Raw genomic sequence first — 15000 nt, forward strand, 5'->3', positions numbered from 1 at the left:
GAACACAAGAAAATTGTCCTGTCGCTTTTGTAATATATATATATATATATATATATATATATATATATATATATATATATATATATATATATCAATTGAAAACATAAGATTATTTGTTATGATGTTAGTACAGAAAAAGAAAATAGTTCATATTTTTTTCATACCTTAGCTCAATAATCTTTATGATCTCAACAAACACACCCCATTTAATTTGTTTAAAATGGATGTTGTATCTATAATACTCGGGTGTCCAGATTCTTAAAACTATTGTGCAATAGTGAACTTCTAGAGAAATTATTACCAGGGAAATGAAAGACATTTTACCCGCTAAGAAAGTTGTTACTTTAGCTCTATGGTTTTGCTAAAAATACTTGAAGAAACAAGTTCTGTAAATGTGCCATATAAGAGCTAATATAAAGTAGGAAAGATTAGTTATGAAAGTATACGACTCAGTATAATCACAGCTTAGTGTTAACCAGTATGTATTCGTCTACAATAAAAAGTTGATCAATGTAAACATCTTCATTTCACAAAACCCTTTGTACTTAACAGTGAAGTATTTCCTATTTTTAGCGTTTATAATTGGATGTAGAATCTATTTCATATCTTCATTGTTACTGTTAAAATAATAAAATAATTTGTCTCAATTTCATGATGTCACTGAAGTAAGTAAAGTAATCTTGGCCAACGAAAAATTGGCATAGTTACTTAATTCATTGTTCGTTATGGAAATATTGCCATAGGCAATATTTCCTTTCAAAGGTGCTATACTTGAAATAAACTACGTTATAATTGAGTAGACTTATTCAACGTATTAAAGATAATCATTTTGCAAAGTAAGGAAAATATATACCGATGCGTCCACGATTTCTAATTTTATTCTCAACTCTACCTTCGTGACAGCATACCTAAGCATTTTGAAGTTGGCTTTGCTGCCATTCGAGTCTTGACTTAACGTATCGTACTGCACAGGGGTGTTGTCATTTCGTCTCCTACAGCCGATAAATAATACATCAAGGCGCTAACATTCTTTGAACACGATGTTTACTTAAACTAATTCTATCCTTTGATCAATAAAATAATTTGCATGACACATTTAGTGGGCCTAAATTGGACTTCTGATTTTCACACATGATTAGCCTAGGTCTATTTTCAGCAGTAAACTCTCTCGGATACGTAATATGAATATTTAAATCGACAATATACTTGTTTTATTAGCCATGTTCGCCTTTCTTATCCTTTTCATAATTGCTTAACATAATTTACACAGCTCTTCGAAGTCAAAGAGCAATCATAAAAAAATCAAACGAATATAATTCAGTCTTTTATTTTTTATCGAATTCCTTGCATATCATCCTGTTTCATTTGGACACGTTGGAAAGCTACGGGAGTCAAAACTGATGAATACATTAAGAAAGGCTTACTTTTATTAAAGCTTTCTTAGGTTGATCTTTCTGTAGCTATTAATTTCTTCTAAATAAAAATTAATTAAAATTAGTTTCACATGTATACCTAGCCTACTACCATAAGCATATTATAAGTAGCTGAAAGGATAAGAAATATGAAAGGTGACGTTCTCGTTTAAGTCTATTTCATGTTTTTTTTTTTTCTTTTTTCAAGAAAAACCTACTGCTTTAATCAAGGGTTGCTCTTTGACGGGTACAACAATCATACAGGGTGTAACAGGAGTGTATGCACATATTTTGGGGAATGAAAGATAAAGTTTCTTTGAACAGAAAATATTTTATAAACATGCATTTTAAGGCGTCCGTTCTCGGTGCGGGCAATTTTAAAATAACCGTTATCATTAGAGATGCTTTCACGCGATGAAGTTCGTAGCAAGAAGTCGAATCGAGTCGTCTGAGATGTAGAAGAGAGCGGAGGGAGGTGGCGTATAGGAGTGATGGAGGGTTTAGGCTGATGTTAATAAAGTATCTCCCAATAAAATCTATTATCTAGGTTTTGAAGAAACAAAAGGCATGCATCATTGAATGTTTCCCTCCCTATCCGTGGTATTCACTGGCCACCGATAGAGAGAGAGAGAGAGAGAAAAAAGGAAGCCTAACTGAATCTCTCATCCATCAGAGAGAAGTTTGCTTATTCATTAGACTTATTCATTAGACACCTATCAAAGATTTCAATTGTAGATTTAAAAATCTCTTCCTCTCCATCTAAAGTATTCATCAGACACCAGTCATAAGCATGATTCAGCATGGTTCAGCAATATCGTGACGAGGCACTAGAATTCAAAATTCACAAATGAATGTTGCTCAGCAACATTTACACTACTGTATTGTCCTGCTCTCTTGCGGTGCTTCGAGGTGTTCCACCTCTAGGTCCATGTTCTAAACTTTGCCGTTCTTTAAACAATTTGATTCATCTATGTATGATTCTCTCCGGTTTATTAAGCTTTCTTGATATCTCTCCAACAGGAGCTTGCACCGAATGCAGTGCAATAATTGTCTCTCGCTCATCGAGGGATGTTTCTTAGACCGATAAAGGACAATTGACATTAGATTCCCGTGCACATAACGACATCCAAAGCAATAGTGAGGTCGCATGGTTCACACTGTTAGGTTATCTTTTTTTTTTCTTTTATGTTTTTAAATTTGATAGCATTTTGTGAGATTCCAATGTTTTCTGTAAAATTCAACAAATGGAATAGTTCAACTACTTTCAGCTTAATATTGAAATGAAAATGTAAGGACTATGTTAATGCGATACTACTAGTGATAGGTGTCTCCTATCTATTTGGTAATGTATATCAGTGGCTGTGATATGACGTTTTTTATCACATCGTTTCGTTCACGTCAATTTTGCTATATGGAAAATAGTTTGACACAATAACATAATATATATGGAAAATAGTTTTACACAATAACATAACAAAATGTTCTAAAGGTATCAGTGACTGATTGTAACGTCATTACATATGATTTCTTCCATCTTTAAAAAGAGAAATAGATAAATAAAGCATGAATCGTGGGTCAGGCAGGTGAACGAAAAATTATGAAACTCTGCCACTAGTTTTTTGGCCGACAGTGCATACAGTAAATATATCTCACATTGTAATAAAATCCAGACAAGTCTTACTTTGGGCTGCAGAAATGTGCATTTAAGAAATAAATGAAATTTCAATTTTTCTTTAAAAGGCAAAATCATACGCAAACAATTTGACAATACTTTACCGGTTTTTGAAGATTTTGTATTAGTAATTTCAGTGAACGTCGTAGGTCTTGAAGTTATTGGTGAGCTAGTTTTCTTTTTAACTGCAGTAGTCGTAGGTTCAGTGGTAGTTGGGTTAATTGTAGTTGTGCGATCAGTCCTGCCTGTTGTAGCAGGAGTAGTTGTTTGTTCAGAGGTCTGTAGCAAAGTTGTTTCAAGGGAAGTCAAAGGAATTGCAGCAATTGTAGTTCCCACAGTTGCAGAGATTGTGGAGGTTCTGGGTGAAGTGATTGTTTTAAGTCCAGTTGTACTTAGTCCCATAGTGGCTGCTCGACTCGTGGAAGCTGCAGGTCTAGTAGTTATTGGGCTGACATTTAAAGAAGTATCTGCAGTAATTTGGGAGCTAATAACAGTAGGACCTGGAGTAACATTAACGTCAGTGATCACAGTAGTTGAAGTTGATTTGGTTTCAACAATAGTTCCCGGTTGAGAAATAGTTTGTCCAGTTGAAGGTGGAATTTTGTAGGTAGGAGTTGTACTAGGTGGCATACCGGTAGTTATAAAGCTTTTAGAAGTAGATGGAGAAATCGTGGAGTGACCAGCTGTAAATTGTGATACTGAAGTTTCTGGAACAATAGAACATATATGTTCATCAGCTGCTGTAATACAAGGTGTTGTAAAAACTGTGGCTATTGTAACTAAGAAGCTTAGTATCAACTGCAGAATGATTCGTACTTTGTCCCTAGTTTGTAACAAAATCTGTAGAAACTGAATGATTAGTACTGTGTCCCTAATCTGTCAAAGCTGTAGGAACTGAATGATTAGTACTTTGTCCCTAAGCTGTAATAAAAACTGTAGGAATTGAATGATTAGTACTTTGTCCCTGAGCTGTAGAAACTGAATGACTAGTACTTAGTCCCTAAGCTGTAAAAAAGCTGTAAAAACTGAATGATTATTAATTTGTCCTTAAGTTGTAACAAAGGCTGTAGAAACAGAAGGAAATGCAGTTCTTCAGTTATTGTAAAACTACTGAAAATCTTGGGGGAAGTAGTAAGTACAGAATTATCTGTATAGCAATTGATGAACCTTTGGAAGATATAGGGAGTAGTAATTGTCAGGTTCATAGAGATTGTAGGCTTAATGGCAATTTGCCCTCGTAGCTAGTGACACTTTTTGTATTAATTTTGTTGTAGTTTTGAGACCTTCAGTAACTGTAGAGCCTTTCAAAACACTAATTATTTAATTAGATATTTGTTGAACTGTTGATGATGGACCAGTAATACTTGAATTCAGGCTCAACAGAAGGGGCCGTGGAAGTTCTGGGTGTAATAAATGTAGTTGGTTACCTTTTGCTCACTAGTTCCTTATGGTTGTTAAGTTGAATGTTATAGTATTTCGAGTTATTGAATCTCGCAAAATTTTAGGTTTTATTGCTTTACCTGCAAAGGTAGAATAGGCAGAAGTAATATAGTTGCATTTGTGGGATTAGTAAACATATTTTTTATTGTGGTTTTAATCCATCGTTGTAAGGTTTAAGGTTGCCTGGCCTTAACAGAGTCTGAGGTCTAGTGTTTTGCCAGTAATTTTAGATATTTCAGAATTCTCATGTAAAAGAGTTGCAGCAAGAGTAATAATTACTTCCTGGTATATTTGTGAGCTAAATATCTTTCATAATTGCCTTAGTAGTATTTCCTGTGGTAGCTGTATTAATAATAATTTATTAATTTTACCAATCCAAACTGTTAAATCTGAGGTAGCTGTATGTTTTCATATTTCTGAGAGCTCATTTTAAGAGAAATTATGGGACCTGTAGTAACTAAAATTGGTCAAGAAGGTTTTGTACCATCTGTTGTTATGTTTCGTATGGTAGGTGCAAAGACAACTGGATAGTAATATCCTATTTTACAATTTCTGTAACAGTAAATTTTACATTGTCTTCATTGATGTTCAAACAGAATATTCTTAATTAATTTCATTGTAAATATTGAAGGAGTTTTATGCCATATTATATAAAAAATAAACGAGCTAATATAAAGTAGGAAAGAATAGTTATGGAAGTGTACGACTCAGTATAATCACACCGGGAGGTTTTCATTTGCAAATGAAATCTGACAATGAATCAACTCAAAGAACTGAAAATACAAAGAAATAAATACAAGGGAGATATGAGTTTTCATCACTATTCGTTTTGAATACGAGGTTGATCAACGTAAACATCTTCATTTCACAGAACCCTATGTACTTTACACAGAAGCATTTTCCGGTGTCTATTTTATATCTTCATCGATATTGTTATAATAATCAATACATTTCATCTCAATTTCTTCATTATGTCATGAGGTAAGCAAAGTAAATATAGTAAATATTATACATGATATTGTAACTAAACCCACGTCTTATTTTGGGCTGCAGAAATATACATTTATAAAACAATAAACTGTAATTTCTATTGTTCATTAAAAGGAAAAAATTTATACTAACAATTTGACTGTACTTTACCGGTTTTTGAAGATTTTGTATTAGTAATCTCAGTAAATGTAGTAGGTCTTGAAGTTAATGGTGAGGTAGTTTTCTTTTTAACTGTAGTAGTCGTAGGTCCTGTGGTAGTTGGGTAAATCATAGTTGATGAATCAGTCCTGACTGTTTTAGCAGGTGTAGCTGTTTGTTCGGTGGTCTGTAGCAAAGTTGTTTCAAGAGAAGTCAAAGGACCTGCAGCAATTGTAGTTCCCACAGTTGCAGAGATTGTGGAGGTTCTTGGTGAAGTGATTGTTTTAAGTCCAGTTGTACTTAGTCCCATAGTGGCTGCTCGACTCGTGGAAGCTGCAGGTCTAGTAGTTATTGGGCTGACATTTAAAGATGTATCTGCAGTAATTTGGGAGCTAATAACAGTAGGACCTGGAGTAACATTAACGTCAGTGATCACAGTAGTTGAAGTTGATTTGGTTTCAACAATAGTTCCCGGTTGAGAAATAGTTTGTCCAGCTGATGGTGTTATTTTGTAGGTAGGAGTTATACTAGGTGGCATATCAGTAGTTATAAATCTTTTAGTAGTAGCAGGAGAAGTCGTAGTATGACCAGCTGTAAATTTTGTCTCTGAAGTTTCTGGAACAATAGAACATGTGTGTTCAACAGCTGTTGTAATACTAGGTGTTATAAAAACTATGGGTTTTGTTAGATTGGCAGTTATAAGAATTGAGCCAACTATATTACTAATGGTTTAGTATTAACTGCATAATGATTAGTACTTTGTCCCCAGGCTGTAACAAAAGATGAAGAAATTGAATGATTACTACTTTGTCTCTAAGCTGTTAATAAAGCTGTAGGAACAGAATAAATTAATACTTTATCCATAAGCCGTAACAAAAACTGTAGGAACTGAATGATTAGTACTTTGTCCCTAAGATGTAACAAAAGCTGTAGGAACTGAATGATTATTACTTTGTCCCTAAGATGTAACAAAAGCTGTAGAAACCCAAGGATATGCAGTTCTATTATTGTAAAACTACTGAAAATCTTGGTAGCAGTATGAAGTAGAGTTATCTGTAATTAGCTGCACAGTAATTGATGAACCTTTGGAAGATATAGGACTAGCAGTTGTCAGGTTCATAGAAATTGTAGTCTTAATGGTCATTCGCCCTGTAACTGGAGTGAGCCTTTTTGTTTTAAGTTTGGTTGTAGGTATGGGACCCTCAGTAAATGTAAAATCTTGTGAAACTGTAATTAATGATTGAGATCTTTGTTGAACTGTTGATGATGGACCAATAACACTTGAAGGCTCAACAGAAGGGGTTGTGGAAGTTCTGGATGTAATAAATGTAGTTGGGTTACCTTTGTTTAGTTCCTTTGGTTGTTAAATTTACTTATCATTTCCAGTTGTTGAATTTGGCAAAATTTGAGGTTTTCTAGTTTTACCTACAAAGGTGGAGGCTGTAGAAGCATATAGTTGCAGCCATGGGATCAGTAACAATTTGTGATTTTATTATCCATTATTGTAAAGCATCATATTGCTTAGCCTACAGAGGTCTGAGGTCTAGTTGTTATACCAGTAATTACATATACTTTAGAATTCCCATGTAAAATAGGTGTAGCAGCAGTATTAATTACTTCTGGATGTATCTGTGAGCTACTTTTTTTCATAATTGCCCTTGTTGTATGAGCTAATATAGAGTAAGAAAAAAGTTATGAAAGTGTATGACTGTATAATCACAGCTTAGAGTGTTAACGGAGATATCTCTCTACCTAGCAACACTGGGAAGTTTTCACTTTCAATGAAACTTTCCAATAAATCAACTCAAATAAAAAACTGAAAATACAAGCAAATATATACAAGGGAAATCTTTGCTTTGATCGCTATTCGTTTAGAATAAAAGGTTGATCAATGTAAACATTTCCATTTCTTAAAACCCTATGTACTTTACACTGAAGCATTTTCCTGTTTTATGGCATTTATAATTGGATGTTGACTCTATTTCATATATTCATCATTATTGCCATAATAGCCAAATACTTTCTTTTATTTCTTCATAAATTCATGGAAGTAAGTAAAGTATATACAGCAAAATTACATCTGATATTGCAACTAAACTCAAACAAGTCTTACTTTGGGCCGCAGAAATGTGTATTTAAAAAATAATAAACTGAAATTTCTATTATTCATTAAAAGGCAAAAGCTTACAAAAAAATGTTTGACAATACTTTACCAGTTTTTGAGGATTTTGGAATAGTAATCTCAGTAAATGTAGTAGGTCTTGAAGTTATTGGCGAGGTAGTTTTATTTTTAACTGTAGTAGTCGTAGGTCCAGTGGTAGTTGGGTTTATCATAGTTGAGGAATCAGTCCTGACTGTTGTACCAGGTGTAGTTGTTTGTTCAGAGGTCTGTAGCAAAGTTGTTTCAAGGGAAGTCACAGGACCTGCAGCAATCGTAGTTCCCATAGTTGCAGAGGTTGTGTAGGTTCTGGGTGAAGTGATTGTTTTAAGTTCAGTTGTGCTTAGTCCCACAGTGGCTGCTTGACTCGTGGAAGTTACCGGTCTAGAAGTTATTGGGCTGACATTTGAAGAAGTATCTGCAGTAATTTGGGAGCTAATAACAGTAGGACTTGGAGTAACATTAACGTCAGTGATCACAGTAGTTGAAGTTAATTTGGTTTCAACAATAGTTCCCGGTTGAGAAATAGTTTGTCCAGTTGAAGGTGAAATTTTGTAGGTAGGAGTTGTACTGGGTGGCATACCAGTAGTTATAAAGCTTTTAGTAGTAGCTGGAGAAGTCATGGTGTGACCAGCTGTAAACTTTGTCACTGAAGTTTCTGGAACAACAGAATATATGTGTTCATCAGCTGCTGTAATACTAGGTTTTGTAAAAACTGTGCCTTTTATTAAATTGGCAGTCATATGAAATGGAGGCAACTGCATTACAAACAGGTGTAGTATTAACTAGTGAATGATTAATACTTTGTCCCAAAGCTGTAACAAAAGCTGTAGAAACTGAATGATTAGTACTTTTTCCCCTAAGCTGTAACAAAAGTTGTAGAAACTGAAGGATATGCAGTTCCATCACCAGTTATTGTAAAACTAATTCAAGTTTTGGGAGGAGTAGTAAGTACAGAATTATGAGGTAATGTTTGTTGAACTGTTGATGATGGGCCAGTAATACTTGAAACCTCAACAGAAGGGAGGACATAAGTAAACATTCAAGTGAAAGATAGTACAGTGCTAAAATACAACAGAACAACTTGGGATCAATAAAAACAGAGGGAGGTAGGTACTGAGAGAGCAGTGATAGACTGAACGAAGCATGATAAAAATGGGAGCGATAAAATTAGATTTTAGACAATAAAATATCATTAAAGCTTAAAATGAAAATTTTTGAGTTATCAGGCTCATACTATCATATGGGGCAGAATCTTGGGCACTTATGAAGAAAGAAGGGCTGTTGGAAGGAACTGAGATAAGGGTAGTGAGATGGATTACAGGAATATAACTACTGGAAAGGAGGGGGAGTCAAGATATAATAAGAATGTGTGGTATATGTAATGCAAAGGAGAAGGCTAGATGTAATAAGAAGATAAGATAAGAAGAGGTGGAACCAATCAAGAGAGGTAAGAACATGCCAGTGATGGGCAGGAGTGTCGGGTAACAGCAAATAAGATGGATGGACGTGGTGAGGAGGGATATGGGTGAGGTGGGACTGGAGGAAGAAGATCCAAGGAATAGAAATAGATGGACAAAGTTGACTTGAGCGGCTGACCCTGCTATACAGAGGGACTAATAAGCTCAAAAGAAGATATATATTTATATACATAGCAGAAACTACTGGTTGTTGTAACTAGATGCATACATATTGTAAATATCCACAACGATCTCTTAACTTTGTTAATTCTTCCCACTTTTCTTATCCACGCATCATTGCAAGTCTTAACCACATATCTCGTACTTGCTGTAAGTGAGGTTAACCTAGACCATTCTTTCATAATGAATGTTTAATCTTCGTGTGTGCTTCTTTGTGGCATAGGGGTTTGGGTAACTTCATGCAAACCTATTGTGAATTAGCTCAAATTCCAGGATTGGATAGGAGGCTTTTTGTGAAGTGTGTGTGTGTGTGTATTAAATAAATATATATATATATATATATATATATATATATATATATATATATATATATATATATATATATATATACATATACTCAAATCAATTTTTCCCATAGAAAATACTTGAAATGCCCTTAATCCGTTTCAACCCTCAAAAGCCTACCCCATATTTTTATGTTTCATGTTACTAAATAAGGAAAATACATTTCTAAATAACAAATATTGTATAAAATATAATAGAACGATAGAAAGAGTATGTAATGATATAATAAGGTTTTATACAGTGTACAAGTAGTGTTTAAGTTACGATAATTCGTCTTATGATAATCCTATTTTACGATAGCCTAAGGGAGCAAAAGAGACAAAATTACAATAGCCTAACTTTATCCCATCTTCTAGTTGAATACGTTAAAAAAACAGCAAAAAAGAATGATGAAAGCATTGTTTTAACATTATACTCGTTGCGTCAATGTGTACAGCCATGAACAAGAGAACGAGAAAACTTTTTTTTTTTTTTTTTTTGCTTTGTACAAGCGAATTGGAAAACAACAACACTCCTTCGGCCTGTATTTCAACCATCGTACGATAGTAAACAATTACCGTAGTTATGTTGTAAATGACGTTATGTAGAATAGAACCGAGATATTTTTATGTAATAACTTTATTGGCTATAGATCAAAGATCAACAAGGAAATGTTTAAAAAATGTAAGCCAAGTTATAGCTGAAGCTGAGAAAACTGTTCAAGCAGCTAATGATTATTATTGTGCATAGGCAACAAGGATAAAACTCCTGTAAACTTGTGCCATCAAACACAACCGTAGATAAAATAGAGAGAAACATTTTATAATCAAAGCTACTGGGCTTGAAAGACAACATTTTACTGTTGCTTCACGCGGATACAATTTAAATAACGTAAGCTCGTATTACGATAAAATAAAGTGAAAATAGCGAAAGGAATCACGGAATTTTTTTCTCAATAAACATGCCGCCAACGCAATCTGTTAACGAATAAATCATTTAGTTCACAGTCACAACGAGGTGCATTCAAGTCATATTTCGACTTGAAAAAACGTTGTATAACAAAAAATTACCTTGCCTCATATAAGGCAAATATCTAGATATTCGTTTATGCTAACTAGAAGCAAGAAAATTCACTCAGAATTGAGTTAAACATGGCAAAATAAACCCGTATTCGCCATCAGCTGATTTCCAAATCAAAACATTGACCGCTGTGTTAGTATTTTATAATACGGATACAGTGAAATAATACATTACTTTTTAAAAGATTCATGGAAAAGATACATATTTACTTTTTCTTCTTTGCTTATCTTAATTTTCGTCACAACATCATCTACGCAACAGCGGCATCTCGGCATACCTAGTTCTCGGACGGGGGGTTCTCTGATGTCTGGGACAAGGGGGGGGGGGGGTGGGTGGGGGGGGGGGGGGGGGGGGGGGGGGGGGGGGGGGGGGGGGGGGGGGGGGGGGGGGGGGGGATGCGAGAGAAAGATTTCCTGCTCGACCAGGAAGGCTCTTGCTCAGCCATTGGCTAAGACGGAAGGCTCCACCTCACGTATTTGTGACGTCATAGCACAGTGTGTACGTATGAATGATCGGTATCATCATCATCATCGCCATCGTTAGAAATCCATGCTGAAAGGGAAGAAGCAACGGAGGAAGACTTAATGAGTGCCGCTGCAGTTGAGGACACTCTTCAACAAGAACCTTGGCAGCAGCCAACAGATAAGGATGCTGCTCCTAAGGATCTTTCATTATGTGCCGAGTCCTCCATTTTGGCAGCGGTCAACAACTTGAAATCCGTCTTTGCTGAACATGAAGTAAGAATTTTTTTGTATAGGTTAACTTGCTTTGAATAACTTTTGGTATTTAATCATTTATTTTTTACTATCATTGAAACAGATTTTGATTAAAATGATTAGTAACAGTAATAAAAAGTGAAGCATATGTGTTTGAGAGAGAGAGAGAGAGAGAGAGAGAGAGAGAGAGAGAGAGAGAGAGAGAGAGAATCTTTCGATCTAAACTTTTCAAGAAACTGTCATTACATGTTGAATTTTTATAATTTCTTTTTAAGAAATTGTAATTTCATATCAATTTCGAATTTTTATCGGTTATTTTTTTATCGTAGAGTAAATCTGGATGAAAACGATTACATAGTGAAGTGACGGACAGAGAAACGGATGTGTTTGAGAGAGAGAGAGAGAGAGAGAGAGAGAGAGAGAGAGAGAGATCATTCGATCTAAACTTCACTAGAAACTGTCATTTCAAATTCAATTTTTAATGTTTCTATTTCATTTTTCATTACAGATTTTCGAGGTTCGGAAGGCTCAGACTGCCAACCAAACATTTAGATTTTATTCGGATCTTCACATCCAGAAGCTAAACAAACTGAGACAGGCACTCATAACCAAGTTTGTTAGGCCTAACGGGAGTGAAGCTACACATGATCTGCCAGTCCCTAAAACCTCAAATTGTTCACAAAGCCTTCCTTCTGCAGAAGAAATCTTCACGGAGGAAGAGATAGAAGAGTTTAAAGATTTTTTTTTGGCAGAGGATGGGTAAAGGAAATTCGACCAATAAGGTGTTTTAAAGATTTTTACAGCAGGAAATGACTATATCGTACAGTACACTTGCACGCAATGGTGGCAGTGTTTGCGTATGGGAGTTTTCACCATCCTGGGTGTAATTTTAAACGTTTTCAGGTTATCAAAACTTTAAACCCTTTTTAATGTTTTATCTATCCATGTAACAATTCCATATTAGAAAAAAATAAATTTTAATAAATGGGTAGTAAAAAAGTTTGACTAGATGAGTTGCTGTTTGCCCTGGCCCTAATGGAATTATTCCCATTAGGTATGTGTACAAAATCTGCAATTTTCCTGTTTTGTGAGGATAGGGATCAACCAAATCATTGCATAATTGGGGACGTAATATATATATCTATATATATATATATATATATATATATATATAATATATATATATATGAATAATTATCACATCGAACCGTGATCCATTTATATATCAATTCAAGCTACAAATGTCCTTTAATATCTAAATTCACTTTACCTCCCAAATGATATATTTTCATATATGTACCGAAGGGGAATTTTTTTAATTGATAATAATTTCGTCCCCCCACCCCCATGGGATCGAACCACCGTCCAAGTGGACGGGAAACGAAATCAGGACAGTCAGTGACGCTATCCAATCAGCCAACAGAGACGCTATAAGTTCATATCGATTCTGACCTTACAAATCACCCTCGATCTGGGTGCTTTCGTAATTAGAATCGATATGAAACCCCGTCTACCATGTTGGCCAATTCGAGCGTTTGACAGCACGTAGCCTTTTGTTATGAATAATTATCACATCGAACCGTGATCCATTTATATATCAATTCAAGCTACAAATGTCCTTTAATATCTAAATTCACTTTACCTCCCAAATGATATATTTTCATATATGTACCGAAGGGGAATTTTTTAATTGATAATAATTTCGTCCCCCCATGGGATCGAACCACCGTCCAAGTGAACGGGAACGAAATCAGGACAGTCAGTGACGCTATCCAATCAGCCAACAGAGACGCTATAAGTTCATATCGATTCTGACCTTACAAATCACCCTCGATCTGGTGCTTTCGTAATTAGAATCGATATGAAACCCCGTCTACCATGTTGGCCAATTTCGAGCGTTTGACAGCACGTAGCCTTTTGTTATGAATAATTATCACATCGAACCGTGATCCATTTATATATCAATTCAAGCTACAAATGTCCTTTAATATCTAAATTCACTTTACCTCCCAAATGATATATTTTCATATATGTACCGAAGGGGAATTTTTTAATTGATAATAATTTCGTCCCCCCATGGGATCAAACCACCGTCCAAGTGGACGGGAACGAAATCAGGACAGTCAGTGACGCTATCCAATCAGCCAACAGAGACGCTATAAGTTCATATCGATTCTGACCTTACAAATCACCCTCGATCTGGTGCTTTCGTAATTAGAATCGATATGAAAGCCCGTCTACCATGTTGGCCAATTCGAGCGTTTGACAGCACGTGAATTTAGATATTAAAGGACATTTGTAGCTTGAATTGATATATAAATGGATCACGGTTCGATGTGATAATTATTCATAACAAAAGGCTACGTGCTGTCAAACGCTCGAATTGGCCAAACATGTAGACGGGGTTTCATATCGATTCTAATTACGAAAGCACCCAGATCGAGGGTGATTTGTAAGGTCAGAATCGATATGAACTTATAGCGTCTCTGTTGGCTGATTGGATAGCGTCACTGACTGTCCTGATTTCGTTCCCGTCCACTTGGACGGTGGTTTGATCCCATGGGGGGACGAAATTATTATCAATTAAAAAATTCCCCTTCGGTACATATATGAAAATATATCATTTGGGAGGTAAAGTGAATTTAGATATTAAAGGACATTTGTAGCTTGAATTGATATATAAATGGATCACGGTTCGATGTGATAATTATTCATAACAAAAGGCTACGTGCTGTCAAACGCTCGAATTGGCCAACATGGTAGACGGGGTTTCATATCGATTCTAATCACGAAAGCACCCAGATTGAGGGTGATTTGTAAGGTCAGAATCGATATGAACTTATAGCGTCTCTGTTGGCTGATTGGATAGCGTCACTGACTGTCCTGATTTCGTTCCCGTCCACTTGGACGGTGGTTCGTTCCCATGGGGGGACGAAATTATTATCAATTAAAAAATTCCCCTTCGGTACATATATGAAAATATATCATTTGGGAGGTAAAGTGAATTTAGATATTAAAGGACATTTGTAGCTTGAATTGATATATAAATGGATCACGGTTCGATGGGATAATTATTCATAACAAAAGGCTACGTGCTGTCAAACGCTCGAATTGGCCAACATGGTAGACGGGGTTTCATATCGATTCTAATTACGAAAGCACCCAGATCGAGGGTGATTTGTAAGGTCAGAATCGATATGAACTTATAGCGTCTCTGTTGGCTGATTGGATAGCGTCACTGACTGTCCTGATTTCGTTCCCGTCCACTGGGACGGTGGTTCGATCCCATGGGGGGACGAAATTATTATCAATTAAAAAATTCCCCTTCGGTACATATATGAAAATATATCATTTGGGAGGTAAAGTGAATTTAGATATTAAAGGACATTGTAGCTTGAATTGATATATAAATGGATCACGGTTCGATGTG

At 35.4% G+C, this 15000-nt stretch overlaps 1 protein-coding gene across 4 annotated transcripts in view; it reads right to left on the reverse strand.

Annotated features, from left to right (window-relative positions):
• LOC135225225 (mucin-2-like) overlaps positions 1-15000 on the reverse strand; it is a 162528-nt gene that overhangs the window by 115575 nt on the left and 31953 nt on the right. For 2 of the 4 annotated variants that reach the window (XM_064264560.1, XM_064264552.1), the window contains 3 exons: positions 7866-8468; positions 5665-6267; positions 3189-3791 (listed from right to left, as the gene is read on the reverse strand). The exons of 1 other annotated variant lie outside the window; for it this stretch is intronic. In XM_064264560.1, coding sequence (XP_064120630.1) covers positions 3189-3791; positions 5665-6267; positions 7866-8468 — 1809 coding nt within the window. The remainder of the gene's footprint in view (positions 1-3188; positions 3792-5664; positions 6268-7865; positions 8469-15000) is intronic. One more of the 4 variants, XM_064264569.1, reaches the window with a different exon arrangement.

The sequence above is a fragment of the Macrobrachium nipponense genome, chromosome 20 (assembly GCF_015104395.2).
Source record: "Macrobrachium nipponense isolate FS-2020 chromosome 20, ASM1510439v2, whole genome shotgun sequence".
Classification (NCBI taxonomy): domain Eukaryota; kingdom Metazoa; phylum Arthropoda; class Malacostraca; order Decapoda; family Palaemonidae; genus Macrobrachium; species Macrobrachium nipponense.